Genomic DNA, 20,683 nt, shown 5'->3' on the forward strand with positions numbered 1-20,683 from the left:
ATGTAAAGAGATGTAATTCCCACTTCAGTCAATACACTTACATCAGCCACAAAGGTAGTGAAAGGAAAATCAGGCCCCTGGCTTCATTTTCCTTTTTAAGCCAAACTTTCAACACAAAGTTATCTCCATGTTCCACAAAAAACCCCACAGACTCACAGATGCTTGAAGCTTTTTCTACAGGTGTCAGAACAGCTTAACAGGCGATGTGAATGTCTGGCTAAACAAAACTTTAAAATATTGCCATTTGGGAATGTGTTTCAGCAGAATGCTGTCAGACATAGCTGGGGGAATGCTGTGCCACATTCCCAGCTGTGATGGCAAAGGGGTGCCTTTTTCTATTTCATAATCACTAAGGCTGTGTCTAGACTACATAGCTCCATCGACGGAGCCATGTAGATGAGGGTTGTAGGCAAAGCCTAACAAGACATGAGGATGTTTCTTCTTTCACCCATAAAAAAAGAAAAACCTGATCCCTGGTCACACACATGCTCAAGCGATTATATTCTGTACCTTCTCTCTCCTCCCAGCACACAAGACTGCAAGTTTACTTAAATCATTTATAGCATCCTCAGGGATAAATACACCATATTCAATACATCCATTGTTTAAAGGGGGGGGCGAGAAAGATGAGTTTAATTCAATTCTACCCTTCCCTTCTTCCCAATGTTCTGCAATTAGTTTTCAGTTTACATCGTCTTCATGGCTGCATATCACTCCTGCATCTTCTTTGTGAGAGCAGTTGTGTTTGCCAATGTCTGCGTGTGTGCATTCCAGCAGGTTCTTTTCCTGCCCAGTGCACTGAACATCATCCAGAAGAATCTGAAGTGAACGTCCTTCCCCAAACTCTGCTCTCTTGGTTGCCCGGACAACATAAGGGAACCCTAACTGGCGACACACCACAGCTGCTGCCTTAGAGTTCCACAAGTCATCACACACCGTACCCCACTCTCCATTGATGTAAACCTCTACCCTTCCCCGGTCCCTTCCTCTTGCTTGCCTGTTCATCAGTCGCACGGCACCATTCAAGAGCTGTGGGGGAGACAGGGTGCTGGCAGGTTTGGGTTTCCTTCTCCGTCCTCTCCTTTCCCCACTCTTCCCCCCTTTCCTAGACTTCGGAGGTTTGGTTGTTGGTGTTCTGGAGGTCACCTGTACTCTATTTTGATTTCTTAGTAGGTTCAAGATTTGTTCCACCCAATCTGCAGTGGTGGCATGAGGTGTTTCTGCAGTTGGCCTACCCCTCCCTGGGGCTTTGGTAGTAGTCCTTAGTCTAGGAGGTTGAGTTGGAGTTTTCACAATCAGTTCTTATTGGGGAAAAACAGAAGCAACAATAATGAGTCTATAAATCTAGTACAATAGTTTAAAATGACAACATAAGAACAGTCATAACTTATAGACCCACTGTATTTAACTCCTCTGATAAAGTTTGCTTTCTTGAGTAGTTAGACCAACACTGCATCAGCTTAAAAGTTTCCAGTGCTTTAAGAATGTCTGGCTGCCAGAGATGACTACACACAGTTCAATGCCAATAAATAAGAGAAAAATGGAAACTAAATTTCCATGCACAGTTTACTGCCAAAACTAATGCATGGACACATCAAAAGTCAGATTTGAATGCTGAAGACTTCTGGTAAGACTCAGAGTTACTTCCCAGTCCCTCACCCCTGCAGAAAGCATTTTTAAAGACAGGCTTTTACTTCTGCTGTCCTCATCATTACTAGATTGTGAGAGCTCCAGCCCCCCGACTCCCCCGCCCCTCACACACACACAGTGCCAGTTACTTTATTCAGTGTGGCTGGAATCACAAACATTAACAATCAGTTCTCTCTGGTAACTTCAATGTGCAAAAAGAGCCGAGTTTCCAAGATAACACAAAGCAGTGCTGTTCCCCTCACCCACCCTAAACAGCCTTGAACTGCACCGGCTGAAAATATTTTACTGTTGCAGTTTCCAGGAATTACTTACTTAAGAAAAACTTAAAAAACAACAAATAGACTAGTAGCACCTTAAAGACTAACAAAACATGTACATGATATCATGAGCTTTTGTGGGCACAGGCCACTTCAGATGACAGGAGTTTTAGAAGTCCAGATTCATGTTTTGTTAGTCTTTAAGGTGCTACTAGTCTATTTGTTGTTTTTAAAAATTTTCCTGTTACAGACTAACTCGGCTATCCCTCTGAAGCTTTTGGACTTGCTTATTCATTCTATTTGTAAGTTAAAAATAAATATAGGCTAGTCAAAGGGATAGTTGCTTTAGTCAGAATAATAATCAACCACACAGCTCTCTCAATGGTATGCACATTTGCAAAAATGTCAAAATTCTGCTACTTAGCTATGCACTTCCCCTCCATTCTCACTCTTCATCCTTTTTAATATGCAGAGGGGGAAAAAATGTCATCTACTACACACTCCTAAATAATCAACATCCTAAACTGGCCAAGTTTTGAAGAGGCTCAGAATCTCGTGTGTTGGCAGGGAGACCCTATTTGTAGCATGCAAAGCATTCCCTATTCTACAGGCTCAGCTTCTGAAAATAGAAAAAAAAATCGGGGAAACTGACAATACAGAAAAGAGGTTATCACACTCTTGAAATGTACATGTTTGAGTTTAGGATGTGATCTAGCAATGCACCCAGAAACTCTGGAACTCATTAATTGATAAAGTCTATCATTATGCAATATTACACTTAGTAACAAGCTGTCAAAAGGGACTGGTAGGTTTGCCAAAGCCAGAAGTTCAGCTGACTATCTGACTGAACTGAATCTTTTGAGAGCATTTTCCTCATCCTTTCCCGACCACTAAGTAACAGTCGCTCAGATCCCATCTCTTCCAATGAGCTCCTTTCCAGTCTGCTAATAACAATACTTTTCACTCTAAGAAGTGCTTCTGCCTATTCAAAGGTACTCCAAAATCTACTATTTTCCTAATAGAAAGCACTATAGAATTTGAGATTGCAGTGAAGAGATAGCAACAGGCAGGGTTTAAATTCTCACAGACTGTTTCCAAAAACCCCAGGGTTCCGGGCTTGGGCCTGCAGTAAGTACTACAACTCTCACAGATATGAAAATATTTATTAGGGCTGTCAAGCAATTAAAAAAATTAATCATGATTAATTGTACGATTAATCACATGCAATGCCCCTTGTAAACGCTGCGGTGGCATTTCAAAGGGGTAGCGCTGCGGAAGCCTGGGATTAGCTGGAGTCCTTAGCTGACCGCAGGCTCAGTGCAGCTGCTCCTTGGAAATGTAGCAGTGACTTTTCCAAGCAGCAGCACCACGGGAGCCTGGGACCAGCGCTTCAAAGGGGCAGCATAATACGGAGCCGGGGATCAGCTGAAGTGTCCAGCTGATCCCAAGCTCCATGTTGTGCTGCCCCTTTGAAGCGTCAGACCGGTGCTTCAAACGGGCAGTGCTGTGCAGAGCTTGGGGTCAGCTGGGGACTTCAGCTGATCCCAGGCTCCTAATGCACTGCCCCTTTGAAGCGCTGGAGTGATGCTTCAAAGAGGCAGCGCAGCGTTAACACTTACGATTAACACATTAAAAAATTAACGTGTTAATCCTTCCCTGTGTTAATCGCAGGTGTTAACACACATCAATTGACAGCCCTGATATTTACTGGAACCGTGCTCTGGACAGCGCTAGCTTAATTTAAACCCAGGAAACAGGGAATCCAGGCATTTTAAAGCTGGTATGCACATGGAGCCCAGAGTCCCCAGCTGATCCTGGGTTCCACCTGGCATGTCAAAGCAGCAGCGCCACACAGAACCCGGGGTCAGCTGGGGAGTCCCCAGCTGGTCCTGGGCTCCAAGCGGTGCTGCTGCTTTGAAATGATGCCAGGCTCCACACGGCATTCAAAGTGGCAGTGCCACATGGAGCTGTTGACCCTGGGCTCCATGCAGCACTGCCACTTTTAAGTATCCCATCTTCTCCCTATTTTGATAGAGGCAGCAAGGAGGGGGGGGGGGGTAACTAGTCGATAAGGCATTTGCTTATCAGATAGTCGACTAGTCCTTTAGATTACTAGTGTAAACCTGTCATCAGTGACTTTCCAAAGGTTACACAGGAAGTCTACAGTGCAGCAGGGGTCTAAATCAGCATCTGCAAAGTTCTAGGGCCTTGGCTAATGCACCCGCCATCCTTCCGCTACTTATATTAAAAATGTGTTGGAAGAAATTAATTTTAAAGATACACTGGGACTGAAGCTCTGAGTGGCTTGCACATCCAAAAAGATTATGCTGGTTTTAAGTTAATACGTATAGATAAAAAATTAGGAGCAACAACAATACTCACTCTCCTTCGGCACAAACTTTATGAGCCTGCTTTTCACTTTCACTTGCAAAGGCTCAGTGCGGCATTTTCCTGGGGGTGCTCTCCTGAGAAAGAGGGACACAGCGCAGGATGAATTGCTTTCCAATGGTATAGCAGCATTCTTTGTTTCCATTGCTTTTAAATGAATTTTGCACTTGTGAAAAAAAATCTATTTAAATGACCCAAATGAACTCTTATGCCCCACCAACAGAATAGTATTCTCTCCGTAGATCAGAGAGCTCAAATATTCACAAGCATGTGCAGTATTTTGATAGCATTTTCTTTATCAATACTGAATCCATCAAAGTGAAAATTAGTGGGTTCAAAGCAATAAAGAAAGTTACGAATCAAATTGAACAGAAAACGGTATAAAGCTATACAATGTTTGTTAGATAGCTGAAATGATTGTCATGTTCACATGCACATTTCTAAGCCATCTCCTTAGAAACAAGATGGCATGCAATCATATATTTAAAATAAAAAAAACACCTCACTTCACTTGGACCACAATTCACATAACAATAGAAAGGAACCAGAAAGAATTATTTAAAAAGGAAAACAAAAAGAAACTTGCTGATCCCAGATATCACTTTAAACAGCATTATAGATGTAATTAACTTCAAATTACATTTTTACATTCAGGGTCCCTTTCAAAGAAGCATTCTTTTAAAATGTTGCATTCATTTGTCTGAAGCTTGTTTGCCATTGCAGTGTCCCTCGCTTTTGAGAAATTATACCCAGTACATTAAATACTTTTCCCTCTGATATTTGGTTTGTTATTTAGGGCTTCTAAGAATTTTCAAAGCAATGCAACAGTGGGATAATATAGTCTAACTACTGAGCAGCATATAATGCCTTCATAATTAGAGTCGTTTGCATTTGCTGTGTCTGAAAAAAGACGACTGTAGCCAGACACAAAGAATACCTCTCTCACTTACTGACTTGCAGATACTTAGGATTAGGTTACTATATTTTTGTAAGCTTCCGTATAAACCTTTATTTTTTCACTCTCATGCTTTATAATGAGAACTACTAAGGACACTTTCATTTGTAATTTACAGATTGTGTTCTGTTTTTCAAATTTTTAAATGTTTCTGCGTGGTTAATACTAAATTTGCACTGTACTTTGTATTTCTAAAAATGATGCCCATAGTTTTAAGATGCTCATTTGTACCACAGAAATGGGGAGTATCTTTTTAATAGATGCTGCAGCGTGAGAGAAATAATCTAAATTGTTTGAGCTGATGGGCAACGATATGATCACAAACTCACTAGTCTGCAAAGGAGTCAGCAGAAAAAAGAAAAGGGTAAAATTCTGGAATTCAGAAGGTATCAATATCTGATTGTATATTCTCTAGAAATATGGAGTTTTCCCATGTTGACTAAAAAAAGATGGTCAGAGAGCTGACACCCAAAGTTAGTTTATTTTTAAATAAGCACAAATCTTTAAAAACCTACTAAGGCACATTTATCTTTAAAACCCTACTAGGCAGGCATTATTTGATCCTTTAATAGTCATATTTTCATTAAATCTATAAATCCTCCCCAAGATTCTACTATTTTGTTATTGTCCCAGATACGACAACTCCATTTAATAGCAAGAGAGCCAGAAAGTGAGCCCTTGTCTCTGTGCCGCTGTCCAGGCTAGTTCCACCATTAAACCAATAGAATAAACAGCGGGGGAGTGGGGGGGAATGAGTTTTTAACTTTTTTCTGTTTTATTTATAGAAAGAGGTGGTGCTAAGATTAGGCTGGGCTGCGTCCTTTAATTCACATGGAGAGGATCCTCTGTGGATGTGGATCTTGCACCTCTCATATAGAAGACATCAGCCAACTGCAGAAGGTGCTCTGTGAAGGAGGGATTTGCATAGGAGAGAGCAGATGGGCCTGTTGGGAACATATCAACCACCTTGACAAAGGCAACATCAGCATAGACAGAAGTCTTGAGGCTCCACCATCCCTTAATACAGCAGCTTTGGAGAGACTTGACGCCCACAAAACCAGCTGCTGGCTTTACAAACAGAAACTGAATAATCTTCACACCCAGGAAAAATATACAACCCTCTTCAAAGCAAATCTCTGGATCACCTGCCAATGCAGACTCCAACTCTGCAGAAGCCTAGAGCATCCACTAAGAAGTTTAGTTGAATATGAAGCCAGTCCCTATTTACACTGATTTACACTTTAGCAAGGGACTAAGGTGAAAAAAGAACAATTTATTTCAGCCATAACTATCAAACCCAGGTCCACAGAATCAAATTAAGATACTGTAACAAGAGCATTTCTTACCGTGAGGTGTCTACTATTTTGTAAACTACTCCATTGGGAGCAGTGGCACTTGGTATTCCAGTAGACATGAAGTAAAGTTCTCCTTAGAAAAACAAATAAAGACAAACATGAAAACTCTGAATGTAGCCTCAGTGCTCTATAGGGCAACAGCATAAATTCTGTATCCTAAAGCAGCACAGTTTCATCACCAACAGCACAGCTTCAAAGAAAGCTAAGAATGATATAGAGAGATTTTTTGAAACATAAACGATAGCTTACTGATTAACGTATGCATATATTTATAATCTACATACATACAAAAAATGACTTTATAGAGATACCTATTAACATCAAAATAGTACTTTGACAAATTTCTTTTAAATATTACGTCTAAGCTTCCTGCTGTCTTCTTAACAATCATCCATGCAATAACTTTGTGACTTTAACATAATCATTCTGAGTTTCAATTTTCAGTGTGAAACAAATTAAAATTGCTCAGTTTTGTTATCTTTTAAACCAAATAGCCCATTGGAGTAACGTATGTAGAGGCAAGACTGTGATTGTTGCTTTCTGGGCATACTCACAAATATGAGAGGTATATCTCATGAGCAAGGCACATGGATTTGGGATAATGGTAAACAACTTCTACAAACATGTTTGATTTTTTAAAGGATTTTTTTTTAAACTGTGTATGTGTCGCTCTTATGCACCCCTTGTGCAAATACTTTAGCACACATTTACTGGCTGAAATGTCAAATTTCAAAGTTATTAATAGAAGTGAATTTCAAATTCAGGCTCCTGAGTATTTGTACCAGGAATCTTATTCTGTGTATTATTGCAGTGATTCACAAATTGTGGCCCGCGGACCCATAGTAGTCCACAACGGTATAGTAGGGAGTCCGTGGAAAGTTTAAAATAGAAATTAAAATAAGTGTGCAGTGTACAAAAATGCTTATGTATTCAATTAATAAATATTCATATATTGTGTAATTATAAATATATATTAAATATTTAGTCTCATGATCATGTTACGTGAATATAACACCCCTCTCTAATGGCTCAAAAGCTATTAGCATGGTGGGAAGGGTTTAGTTGGGCTAGAGGGTCTGTAGTGTTGGAAGCCTCCATATAACTGCATCGGAAGAGAAACTGGTCATGTATCCTATGCATCCAGTCGGAAAAAAACTGAATACAAAATACAAAAGACAGGAAGAGAATGGGCTACACAGCAAAAATTACTCTGTGAAAATATTAAAATAATTGGAGAAAATAGATTTTTACAAGGATAAATCTGACCAAATAAATTAGTTACAGATTATTCATACAGCTCTCCGTGCCAGAGAGAATTTTATGCCAAAAATCATGGATTTCCCCTCTGCTCTCAAAACACACTTGGTTCATCAGTCTGCCTGATGGAAAGACTGTACATTTGGGTTCCTCACCCTGCCTTGCAGTGATTAGCTTCTAGTCTGCTGAGGATATTCTCTGGGTTCCCTATCCCCAAAGTGCAGAGGAAAGAGGAGAAAGAAACAGGCACAGACCTGCTAATTGGGAGAAGCCTTGAGGGTATGTCTACACTACCACCCTAGTTCGAACTAGGGTGGTTAATATAGGCAACCGAAGTTGCAAATGAAGCCCAGGGTTTGAATTTCCCGGGCTTCATTTGCATCTTGCCGGGCACCGCCATTTTTAAATGTCCGCTAGTTCGGACTCCGTGCCTGCGGCTACACGCAGCACGGACTAGGTAGTTCGGATTAGGCTTCCTATTCCGAACTACCGTTACTCCTTGTGGAACGAGGTGCTAAACTGCCTGAAAAGCCTCCTGTGCATGTTATGAAGAGAAGCAGTACCAGTAGAGTTGAGATCAAAGAATCCATGGGTGTCAGTGGTAATCAAAGATTTTTGTGTGCAAAAATTCCCAACTACAGAGGGAACCTTGAGATTTGCTTCTGGATTTTAAACAAATTTTGCCATGCCCATGACCCATCAATAATTTTTCCAAACATTTAATTTGAAAAATAGTCACTGCCCTACTAACAAGGTTAACAATGCACAAAAGAATGGACCCAAGCACATAACCTGACTGTTATGTGTGCAGAATGTATCCACCCATATACCAGGCACCACCTCTCTCCAAATCGTTGATTTAGGATCCTCCTTCAATTTTATGCCAATGCCACAAATACCTCAAGATGATTTGTGTTTTGTCATTGCTCAGGAGCCTGCTCCACACTCATCAAAGCAATAATCCTGAAAATAAGCATTTTAGTAATAATCATTTTACCACTCCAATCACTGATTGCTAAAGTCATACACCATCTTTGGACAGCAAAAGGGCTCAAGAGAAGATTATATACCCTGAACTCAGTAGAGGAAAGTATTAATTTAGTGATATCTTTTCTTTCCATTAGGTTGTACCTCTCTAGTCTGGCACCATTAGGACCTGACCTGTGCCGAACCAGAGATTTTGCTGAACCATGAGAGGTCAATATCATCTAGCAACATTACCAACACTTGCACTGCTTACTTTTAAAAGACATTTGTGGTAAATTAGAGCTAAATAATAGCATAGAACACAGAGCCAGGACTGGTGGCTGTAAACAAATTTTATGGGACCACAGGAAACTTGGCCACACCCACAATAAGTGAACATCCAGCTAACTAAAATCATACTGGACCATGGATGTTACCAAACCAGAGAGTGCCGCACTAAACAGGTTCAACCTTTACATGAAATGAATACATATCGAAGAACTAGACCTACTAATAGATTACAAACTAGGGATGTTAAATATCGGTTAATTGAATAGTCGAGTAACCTCATGAATATCGATTACTCAGCTATTCCCCAGGGGTGGGGCCAGCAGTCAATGCGCTTTAGCCTCACTCCCAAGGAGCCTCCTGCCATCTGCATCAGAGGCAGCAGTGCAGGGTGCCAGGAGGGAGCTGGTCTGCAAGAGGAGCCAGTTTAAAACCGCCTACTCTTGTGGAATGGCTGCCTGCTTCCCTGTGCTGCTGCCTCTGATATAGAGGCAGCAGTGCGGGGTAGCAGCAATACTTGTCTGAGGCGGGGGGAGGAGGGGTCCTGAGCTCCCAGACCTGGCGTGAGCCAGAATTGAGCCGCCTGGCTCCTAATGCACTTTAAATGCAGGGATGCAGCAGGAGTAGGTCTGAGCTGGGCTGCTGGCCAGCCTGCTAAAAAATTTACTGGTGGGGGACGGAGAAATGCATGTAGTCTATAGCATTAACCTATAAGCTTTTGCCTATCTGTTAATCGACTATACTATTATATCCCTATTTCAAACCTGATACTCCGCTTCACCTTGTACAGTCTCTTATTCCAGTACTATGTAGGTATAAAAAGCTACAGATAGTATTTTACATCCACTTTGCACTCCACTGGGTATGTTCACATTTTGTTTTAAAACCCCTGGCAGAGACAGCAGGTATACACTACGGGGACAAGTTGCTCTAAGCTACACCATTTGAGTTATGTTAGACCCTCTCCCCACCCCACCCTCCAGTGGATCTACCCTGTAGTGGAGACAAGCCCTGAGTCTCTGGGATTATCTAAGCTATGGGGGAATCGATATAAATTACATGACTTCAGCTATATGAATAATATATCTGAAGTTAATGTACTTCATGTACTTATTGTAATGTTTGCACTGCAGTGTGTCAATGGAAGATGTTCTCCTGTAGACTCCCTTTGCACTTGGTATTCCAGTGGAGTTCTGAAGTATATGCTAGAGCAATCAGCAGTCAATTTATCAAGTGTATATTAGAACCCTGGTTGGACTGATCGCTGCCTGTCAACCTGACTGGTTGACAGTGGTCCCCAACGCGGTGCCCGTGGGCGCCATGGCCCCAGGCGCCGGCCCCAGGCGCGTGACACTCACTGGTGCCTGGTGTGCAGCGCTCGGGCGGCCCCAGCCCCGGGGCACATGCGGGCGCGCGGCGCCGGTGCCAGCCCCAGGCACGCAGCTCGGGCGGCGGCGCCAGCCCCGGGCCCACGGCACAAGGGGCTTGGGCGGCCCCGGCCCTGGCGTGTCCCAGGACGTGCGGCCCCGCCCCCGGGCGCCCGGCGCGTGTGTGGCCCCGCCCCCGGCGCGTGTGTGGCCCCGCCCCCGGGCCCCTGGCGCGTGTGGCCCCGCCCCCGGGCGCCCGGCGCGTGTGTGGCCCCGCCCCCGGGCGCCTGGGAGCCCGTAAAGGTTGGGGACCACTGTCTTAGAGCCTTAGACCACAGACTTGAGTTCACGCGGTGGTGCAAAAAACAGCAGTGTTGACGCTGTAGTCTGGGTTGGAGCTCTAGCTCTAAAACCTAGGAAGAGGATAGGCTTCAGAGTCCAAGAACAAACATCTGCACAGCTGTTTTTAGTGTCTTAATACATGGTATGACTGAGGTTCTGAAACTCTCTGTACCTAATTCAGCACAGTCAGTAGATGTCAGATTTTGAAGGGGAAAACTCCATCTTGTCCTACCCCAGGATTTGAGACTTTCTTCCAGAGGTTTTAAAAAACACAGTACAGATATACCCGTTCTATCCACAAGGCGAAGGGCAATGGAGAATCAGATTCTACATGCCTGTAAATTGGAGATGTGAAAGTAACAGCTCCACACTGTGCCATTAGTCTTAAACTTAAAATAAATTAGGGTTAGATTAAATTATCCACTTATTTCAGATAAATTGTCATAGAATAAAAAACACGAACGTTAGTTAATAAAATGCATTATAACCTGAAATGGAAGCTCTTTATCTAGCTACTATTTAGATCAATAAAGTGTTTTAATTTAAATAGAAAAAGGAATAAATACACATTATTATTGTTATTCCACTGCATCCAGTCTGCATTCATATCAAACTTTATGGCTATGTCTACATTGGCATGATCTTGCGCAAATACTCTTTAACGCAAGAGTTCTACATTGGCGGGATGCTCTTGTGCAAAAGCAGGAGCCCGGAACCATTTTGGAGAGGGCAAAAGGGCACCAGCCCTTTCCGGGGGCAGGAGCTGGAGCTCCTTTGAGACACGTGCTTAAAGGGATCTCCCCGGACAGTCGTTTCTCTCCTGCTGCGAGCTTTAGGACCTCTTGCAGGGACTGACAGCTGTAGCAGTTCTACTTGTGGTTGCCCTCTGCCTTGTTGGACACCACAGTCTTATGCCTTAGTGCCATTAGCTGATTTTTTGACCTCAGCTCTCTTTTTGTGCCATGGAGCCAGGGGTGGCCTTGTGCCTGCTCTGGCCCCTTTCAGCGATTTTGGAGTGCCTGCAGCTGCTGCTCTATGCTGCTGCACTCCTCATCCAGGACCTCGAGGCGCAGGTCACTCTGGACTCCCTCACCAGGGAGGCCAAGGCATCCCTGTGCCATCCCCACCCCACCATGGAGAGGCCCTTGTGGAGACTGGACACTAGTACCGACTGGTGGGACCAGCTGGTCCTGGGGCAATGGGACAACTAGCAATGGCTCCGGAACTTTTGGATGCGAAAGCAGACATTCCTGGAACTGTGTGCCTGGCTCGCCCCTGCACTCCAGAAAAGTACCACCCTGCTGTGGGTACCCAACCCCGTGGACAAGAGGGTCGCCATCGCGCTCTGGAAGCTGGCCACCCCAGACAGCTACCGATCGGTGGCACACCAGTTTGGGGTGGGCAGATCGACCGTCGGTGCCGTCGTCATGCAGGTAAGTCCTGGGGGGGAGGGTGCTACACTCCATGCCCAGGGACAGGCAAGACTCCAGGCTGGGGCGATGGGGAATGCCCCATCACCCAGGGGTCTGGGTTGTCCCTTCCTTGCACAGGCCTGCTGGTGGGGAGGCGGGGGTGGCCCGTGGAGTGAGGGGGCCCTGGCGTGTGTGAGTGTGAGGACAGAGGGCATCACGGGAGGGGCCTCCTCCAAGGGAGCATACACTCATCCTCCCTTACATGATGCATTCCCCTGTGTTTCTGTGCACCCTTCTGCAGGTCATCCATGCCATCAACGACGTCCTGCTCCAGCGAGTCATCTGCCTGCAGGACGTGGATGCTACGGTGGCTGCCTTTGCTGCCCTGGGGTTCCCCAACTGCAGGGGAGCCCTGGATGCAACCCACATCCCTGTCCGTGCCCCGGAGCATCGAGCGGCCCATTTCATAAACAGAAAGGGGTACTTCTCCATTGTACTCCAGGCTCTCGTGGACCACCGTGGCCGCTTCCTGGACATTTATGCGGGCTGGTCCAGCAGGGCACACAACGCCCGCATTCTACGAAACTCCGGCCTGTTTGGCAGGCTGGAGGCGAACACTTTCTTCCCCCAGCGGGAATTTACTGTCGGGGACGTGCCCATGCCCACGTGTGTTATGGGGGATGCGGCCTACCCCGATGCCCTGGTTAATGTGGCCCTACACAGGGCGGACAGACAACAACCGGGCATGGTTCAATGACCGCCTCAACCGGGCCTGCAACCAAGTGGAGTGCTCCTTTGGCCGCCTGAAAACCCGGTTTCGCTGTTTGCTCACCTGTCTGTAGATGAGTGAGCGGAATGTCCCGGAAGTAGTGGCCGCGTGCTGTGCATTCCACAACATCGTGGAGCGGAAGAGGGAGGCCTTTCTCCTGGCACGGATGGCAGGCGAGGGCCAGGCCTTCGAACAGCCCCGCACAGCTGCCATCCGCCAGGCGCACCACGATGGGGTGTGCATCCGGCAGGCCCTGATGGAGATGTTCTCCCAGGCCCCACAGTCGGGTCACCCCTGTCTCCCTTGACATCTCCCTCCCATCCCCAACTCTTCCCTCCTCCCCTCCCCTTATCTCCCAATAAACAACCAACAGTTTTTTTTGGAAAGCAAACAACGTTTGAACTTTTTATTTACAATGGGGGGATGTAGGGTGGGAGGAGAGGAGGCTCTGAACTGGGAGGGGGAGCTACTGCTGGAAGGGGTGGCCCCTGCGACTGCCTCTGCGGGGTCGGACCAGGACATGGGGGTCAGGCCGCATCGGGGCAGGCAGCACGGGGAGGTGGGCAGGATGGGGTGGATCACGAGGGGGAATTGCGGGAGCAGAAGGGGCAGCAGGAGGGGGCATTGCAGGAGCAGGAGGGGCAGCAGGAGGAGGGGGCACAGGCATTGGTATGGGAGGGATCATAGAATCATAGAATCATAGGACTGGAAGGGACCTCGAGAGGTCATCGAGTCCAGCCCCCCGCCCTCAAGGCAGGATCAAGCTCCGTCTACACCATCCCTGACAGATGTCTATCTAACCTGTTCTTAAATATCTCCAGAGAGGGAGATTCCACCACCTCCCTTGGCAATTTATTCCAATATTTGACCACCCTGACAGTTAGGAATTTTTTCCTAATGTCCAATCTAAACCTCCCCTGCTGCACTTTAAGCCCATTACTCCTTGTCCTGTCCTCAGAAACCAAGAGGAACAAATTTTCTCCTTCCTCCTTGTGACACCCTTTTAGATATTTGAAAACCGCAATCATGTCCCCCCTTAATCTTCTTTTTTCCAAACTAAACAAGCCCAGTTCATGAAGCCTGGCTTCATAGGTCATGTTCTCTAAACCTTTAATCATTCTTGTCGCTCTTCTCTGTACCCTTTCCAATTTCTCCACATCTTTCTTGAAATGTGGCGCCCAGAACTGGACACAGTACTCCAGCTGAGGCCTAACTAGTGCAGAGTAGAGCGGCAGAATGACTTCACGAGTTTTGCTTACAACACACCTGTTGATACAACCTAGAATCATATTTGCTTTTTTTGCAACAGCATCACACTGTTTGCTCATATTCAACTTGTGGTCCACTATGACCCCTAGATCCCTTTCCGCCATGCTCCTTCCTAGACAGTCGCTTCCCATCTTGTATGTATGGAACTGATTGTTCCTTCCTAAGTGGAGCACTTTGCATTTCTCTTTATTAAACCTCATCCTGTTTACCTCTGACCATTTCTCTAACTTGCTAAGGTCATTTTGAATTATGTCCCTATCCTCCAAAGAAGTTGCAACCCCACCCAGTTTGGTATCATCTGCAAACTTAATAAGCGTACTCTCTATCCCAATATCTACATCATTGATGAAGATATTGAACAGTACGGGTCCCAAAACAGACCCTTGAGGAACTCCACTTGTTATCCCTTTCCAGCAGGATTTAGAACCATTAACAACAACTCTCTGACTACGGTTATCCAGCCAATTATGCACCCACCTTATCGTGGCCCTATCTAAGTTATATTTGCCTAGTTTATCAATAAGAATATCATGCGAGACCGTATCAAATGCCTTACTAAAGTCTAGGTATATGACATCCACCGCTTCTCCCTTATCCACAAGGCTCGTTATCCTATCAAAGAAAGCTATCAGATTAGTTTGGCATGACTTGTTCTTCACAAACCCATGCTGGCTATTCCCTATCACTTTATTACCTTCCAAGTGTTTGCATATGATTTCCTTAATTACCTGCTCCATTATCTTCCCTGGGACAGACGTTAAACTGACCGGTCTGTAGTTTCCTGGGTTGTTCTTATTCCCCTTTTTATAGATGGGCACAATATTTGCCCTTTTCCAGTCTTCTGGAATCTCCCCTGTCTGCCATGATTTTTCAAAGATCATAGCTAAAGGCTCAGATACCTCCTCTATCAGCTCCTTGAGTATCCTGGGATGCATTTCATCAGGACCTGGTGACTTGCTGACATCTAACTTTCCTACGTGATTTTTAACTTGTTCTTTGTGTATCCTATCTTCTAAACTTACCCTCTCTCTGCTTGTATTCACTACGTTAGGCACACCTCCAGACTTCTCGGTGAAGACCGAAACAAAGAAGTCATTGAGCATCTCCGCCATTTCCAAGTTCCCTGTTACTGCTTCTCCCTCCTCACTAAGCAGTGGGCCTACCCTGTCCTTGGTCTTCCTCTTGCTTTTAATGTATTTATAAAAGGTCCTCTTGTTTCCCTTTATGCCTGTAGCTAGTTTGATCTCATTTTGTGCCTTTGCCTTTCTAATCTTGCCCCTGCATTCCCGTGTTGCTTGCCTATATTCCTCCTTTGTTAGTTGTCCTAGTTTCCATTTTTTATATGACTCCTTTTTTATTTTGAGATCGTGCAAGATCTCCTTGTTAAGCCAAGCTGGTCTTTTGCCATATTTTCTATCTTTCCTACACAGCGGAATTGTTTGCTTTTGGGCCCTTAACAACGTCCCTTTGAAATACTTCCAACTCTCCTCAGTTGTTTTTCCCTTCAGTCTTGCTTCCCATGGGACCTTACCTACAAGTTCTCTGAGCTTATCAAAATCTGCCTTCCTGAAATCCATTACCTCAATTGTGCTGGTCTCCCTTCTACCTTTCCTTAAGATCATGAACTCTATTATTTCGTGATCACTGTCCCCTATACTGTCTTCCACTTTCAAGTTCTCAACTAGTTCCTCCCTATTTGTTAAAACCAAATCCAGAACAGCTTCTCCTCTGGTAGCTTTTTCAACCTTCTGAAACAGAAAGTTGTCTCCAATGCAGTCCAGAAACTTATTGGATAGCCTGTGCCTCGCTGTGTTAGTTTCCCAACATATGTCTGGATAGTTGAAGTCCCCCATCACCACCAAATCTTGGGCTTTGGATAGTTTTGTTAATTGTTTAAAAAAGGCCTCATCCACCTCTTCCACCTGGCTAGGTGGCCTGTAGTAGACTCCTAGCATGATATCACCCTCATTTTTTACCCCTTTTAGCTTAACCCAGAGACTCTCTACACAGCTATCTCCTACATTCATCTCCACTTCAGTCCAAGTGTGTACATTTTTAATATACAAGGCAACCCCTCCTCCCTTTTTTCCCTGTCTGTCCTTCCTGAGCAAGCCGTACCCTTCCATACCAACATTCCAATCATGCGTCCCATCCCACCAGGTTTCTGTAATACCAATGATATCATAGTTGTATTTATTGGTTAGCAATTCCAGTTCTTCCTGCTTATTACCCATACTTCTCGCATTTGTATATAGGCATCTAAGATACTGATTTGATCTTGCCTCCCTGTTGTGCCTCCCTGTTGTGCTCCTTCCCATTATAGGCCGTAGTCCCCCCCATTTCCAACCCATCTCCCAGTCCCGCACATGCAGCACTTACCTGTGGGCTTTGTTCACCTGCCCCCAACAAACCTAGTTTAAAGCCCTCCTCACAAGGTTAGCCAGTCTGTGTCCAAACAAGGCCTTCCCTTGGGATGGCGGGTGCATAGGGCAATGCCATGCTGTAATGTACAGCCTGGCCAATGTGCGCGGTGAGGGCGGTGATGGCATCTGCCATGTGGACGCACTGGGCCTGGAAGTGGCCCCAGGCCTGCTGGCGCCACTCCAGGTCCGCCTCCACCCGGCGTGTGATGGCCACCTCCATGTGTTCGATGGCCTGGACGTGCCGCCAAAGAAGTTGGTCCCGCTGCCGGACCCGCCAGCTTGGTAATTGGGTGGTTGGGGGTGCTGCTGCTGCCGCAGGGCTGGAGGGTCCCCCGCTCCTGCTTGGTCCCGCTGCAGGGAACAGAGAAAAGGATGGGTCAGTCAGGCAGCCCGGCTACCATCCCATATCCTCTGCCCCTGAGCCCAGGTGACACCACAGTACTGTGGCCTGGGCCCACTCGTCCCCCCACCCATGTTGTATGTTTGCATACAGGACCGCCCCCGGAGAAGGGTTCTCATCCATGTATTGTAACCACCGGTCTGTGTCCTGGCCCCTTGAGGGGTGGGAGGGCGCGTGTGTTGTGTTAACCTGTGGAACTCCCTGCGGATGGAGGCTGTGAGGCTTTGGGCTAATCAATGGTGTTTGACAGGGAGCAAGATGAATCCCCACACAGTGCCTGGGAGCACGTCTGGCAGACGTGGTCTGGGCTCTCAGATCCCCATCACGTGGTATGTCTCCTGGACGGAACCAGGAGTGACTGGGGACTGTACCATCCTTGCAGGGAAACTCAGGTGGCCCTAGGGCCGGCCCGAGCACTTCCCCCACTCCCGCTAGCCCTCACACACGTAGCCCAAGGACACATGTGGCCATAGTGGGGACTTCCCTTGGGGGGCCAGCCAAGGCACCGGGAGCAGGCGAGGGGCTCAGTGGGGGCCACGCTCACAGAGCTGTGTCGTTGTGGTTTTCCCAGGAGCAGCTGGCTGTGCTGGACAGCCAGGCATGGAACAGTGTTGCCGTTCCGCGTGCTGCACCCTTTCCCGGGAGGTGTGGGGTCCTGGCTGGTTCCAGCCGGCATCCACCCTTCCCCCCCAGGTCCCCCGGATGTGTGCGAGCAGCACGGTGCCAGGCGTGCCCTGGAGCTGCCTGCTGCGGCCACATGCCGCTCCGTCACCAGGCTGCACGTGGTTGCACATGCTGCATACTGGTAATGCTACACAGCGTGCAGCTCATGCGGCCTCAGTGACGCTCCTTTCCCCTCCCCCTCAGGCGCCTGGCTCCCCCCGCCCTTGTGAATGCAAAGTGCAACACTCACCAGTGGATCCTTCCCCGGTCTCCGATGATGCACGGGAGATGTCCAGGCTGCTTGAGAGGACCTCGAGCTGCAGGGTCACGGTGCTGCCCTGGTCCTCCTCCTCCTCTGACCCACTGGGTAGCTCTGGGTCGTCCCCCTCCTCGCTGGGCCTGGTGACGGAGGGGCTCCTGCTGCTGTCCACCGTCACTGATGGTCCCTGGGGTGCTGCCTCTCCAAGGATGGCATGGAGCCGCTAGTAATGGGGGCAGCTGTCATCTCCTGCCCCCTGGCCCTCGCTGGCTCAGACACAGCCCAGGCGCAGCTCTTTGACCTTAGCCCGGACCTGCTTGAGGGTCCGGGCTGGATGACCCTAGTCAGAGAGCGCCTGGGCCATGTGGCGAAAGATGTCAGCATTCCGCCAATGGGCACAGACGTTGTGGAGGGCCTCTTCCTCTCCTCAGAGGTCCAGGAGGGCCTCGATCTCCCCTGGGGACCAGGAAGGGGCATGCCACTTTGTGCCCCATGGCGCCTCCTGCGCTGGGGGTACGGGTTGTGTCCCCCCCCCCCGGAGCGGCCATCCTGGGTGGTCTGGTGGCTGTTCGAGGGAGCAGAGCTGGCTGGCAGAAGTGGCAAAGGTGCTTCTGCCTTGTGGCCTCTGCAGGCTGCTTCTGCCTTTAAGGGGGCTCGGGTTACCAGGAAGTCCGGAGCTGCCTGAGCATACAAAGCGTCCAAGCGGACACTAGGGATTTTTTCCGTTTGGACGGCTCTTGCGCAAAATCTCTTGGCTGCCTGTCTACACTGGCCCCTTGAGCAAGAACAGTTGCGCAAGAGGGCTTCTTCCTGAGTGGGAGCGTCATAGTTCTTGCGCAAGAAGCACTGATTTCATACATTAGAACATCAGTGTTCTTGGCAAGAACTCGCAGCTAGTGTAGACAGGCAGCAAGTTTTTGAGCAAAAGCTGCTTTTGTGCAAGATTACGCCAACGTAGACACAGCTATCCAGGAACAACAAAGAGTTATAAAACCCTACATCAAGGATTCTGGCAGGAGTCACTGTGATCAGAAGCCAACATTACATTACAATGGCTAAAAGTACAAACTCCTAAATTTCAATGTAGAGTATGCCGCTGCTTAGCAACCATGCTAAACATCTGTACAGTGTTTCTAACATGTCTACAACTATGAATTGTACTACATGCTTATCCTTACCCCAGCCCCACATAATTAATAATATGAATGTACTAACAAAGTTGACCAATGTCAAATTTTCCCAGATCCTCTCTCCTCCACCTCCTGCACTAAACCTCAGTTTTATAGCATATAAGATCATTCATGTAATATACAAAGCCAGAAACTTATGCTGAAGCCTTTTCGCAAATAAAATTATTTAAAACCAAAGCAAAACTTTGCATGGTGTCAAGTATCAGAGGGGTAGCCGTGTTAGTCTGAATCTGCAAAAGCAGCGAGGAGTCCTGTGGCACCTTATAGACTAACTGAAGTTTTGGAGCATAAGCTTTTGTGGACAAAGACCCACTTTGTCAGATGCATCTGACGAAGTGGATCTTTGTCCACGAAAGCTTAAGGTGCCACAGGACACCTCGCTGCTTTTAAACCAAAACTTTCACTACTACTTTAGCAAAACTTTCAATGACACCAATGGAAGTTTTGCTAGAGTATGAACCTAAAAGCAAAGATACGATTGTCTGCAATTCATACATTGCAAGATACTAAAACAGTGTACAATTTCCATTCTGTTTCACTCCAAAAGGAGATTCACAATATTCAAGGCCAGTATGAGCAGATTTCACTGTCACCACTTACTGTGTCTAATTTTCTGGATTGGACATTAATAATGTCCAATCCAGATCCCTAAATGAACCGAAAGAATAAGCTGCTGTATCGAACAACAGACTCCTTTCATTATTACCATCAGCCTGGTGGCCACCCAGGTGCCACCACACTGCAATCATTTTTTTTAAATGTCACTGAATCTCAGAGCCCAGGCTGCTTGATTTGAGCTTGCAGGGCTTGGTCTATGAAGCCAAAAACAGCACTGTGAGAATTCAGACTTGGTCTGTAGCCCAGGCTCTGAGATCTTTACCCTTCATGATTTCAGAGCCATGCTCCAGCCTGAGCCCAAACATCTACACTGCACTTTTTAACCTTGATACTCAAGTCTTATAGATTTGTGGCAGTTGACTCCTGTCCAGCCCTGTGCTCTGGTTCATTTACTGCAGTGCAGATGTACCGCCAGAGTCTATGTTTCTTATGGCTTTTTCAAAGTGGAGATTAAGGTTTCCTGTAAATAATATGTTAACATATTTGTCCAGGGCCAGTTGTTCCCCTCCATATGACAATGGGGCATACGATAATGCAAATGAATTTGCAGTAACAAAGTAAACAAATAAAATGGTGAATAACCTCTCTCCAAACTGCTGCTAGGATCATCACTGAATGACACACTGGACACTTAAAGAAGAGAACACTGCCTGGAAATCCTTGACTGCACTTTTTAAAAAAAAAATCTGTGAGAACCTGGAATCCTATTTTTTAATATTTGGGCACACTCTGGACCTTACATGAGCTACCACCCAGAATGCATGCTTTTCAACCTAAAGAAGTATTCTTGGTCCAAGGTGTCTTTCTCTGAAGATAAAATACTATTGCACTGTTCAGTATAATAGAACATGATTA

At 46.4% G+C, this 20,683-nt stretch overlaps 2 protein-coding genes across 3 annotated transcripts in view; both read right to left on the reverse strand.

Moving 5' to 3' along the window:
- Window positions 1–537: 537 nt before the first annotated feature.
- The window catches only part of HHIPL1 (HHIP like 1), a 38,655-nt gene continuing 18,509 nt past the window's right edge, over window positions 538–20,683 (reverse strand). For both annotated transcript variants that reach the window (XM_075926596.1, XM_075926595.1), the window contains exons 7-9: window positions 6,597–6,678; window positions 4,290–4,372; window positions 538–1,301 (exon numbers count right to left, since the gene is read on the reverse strand). In XM_075926596.1, coding sequence (XP_075782711.1) covers window positions 682–1,301; window positions 4,290–4,372; window positions 6,597–6,678 — 785 coding nt within the window. In that variant the 3' untranslated portion in view covers window positions 538–681. The remainder of the gene's footprint in view (window positions 1,302–4,289; window positions 4,373–6,596; window positions 6,679–20,683) is intronic.
- Window positions 6,725–20,678, reverse strand: LOC142829355 (uncharacterized). The gene is made up of 3 exons (XM_075928852.1): window positions 18,012–20,678; window positions 14,970–17,049; window positions 6,725–6,807 (listed from the first exon to the last, which is right to left on the reverse strand). Exons 2-3 carry the CDS (start codon window positions 16,624–16,626, stop codon window positions 6,725–6,727), a joined length of 1,740 nt encoding a protein of 579 aa, XP_075784967.1. The 5' UTR covers window positions 16,627–17,049; window positions 18,012–20,678.

Source organism: Pelodiscus sinensis, chromosome 4 (genome assembly GCF_049634645.1).
Source record: "Pelodiscus sinensis isolate JC-2024 chromosome 4, ASM4963464v1, whole genome shotgun sequence".
In the NCBI taxonomy this organism is placed as follows: domain Eukaryota; kingdom Metazoa; phylum Chordata; order Testudines; family Trionychidae; genus Pelodiscus; species Pelodiscus sinensis.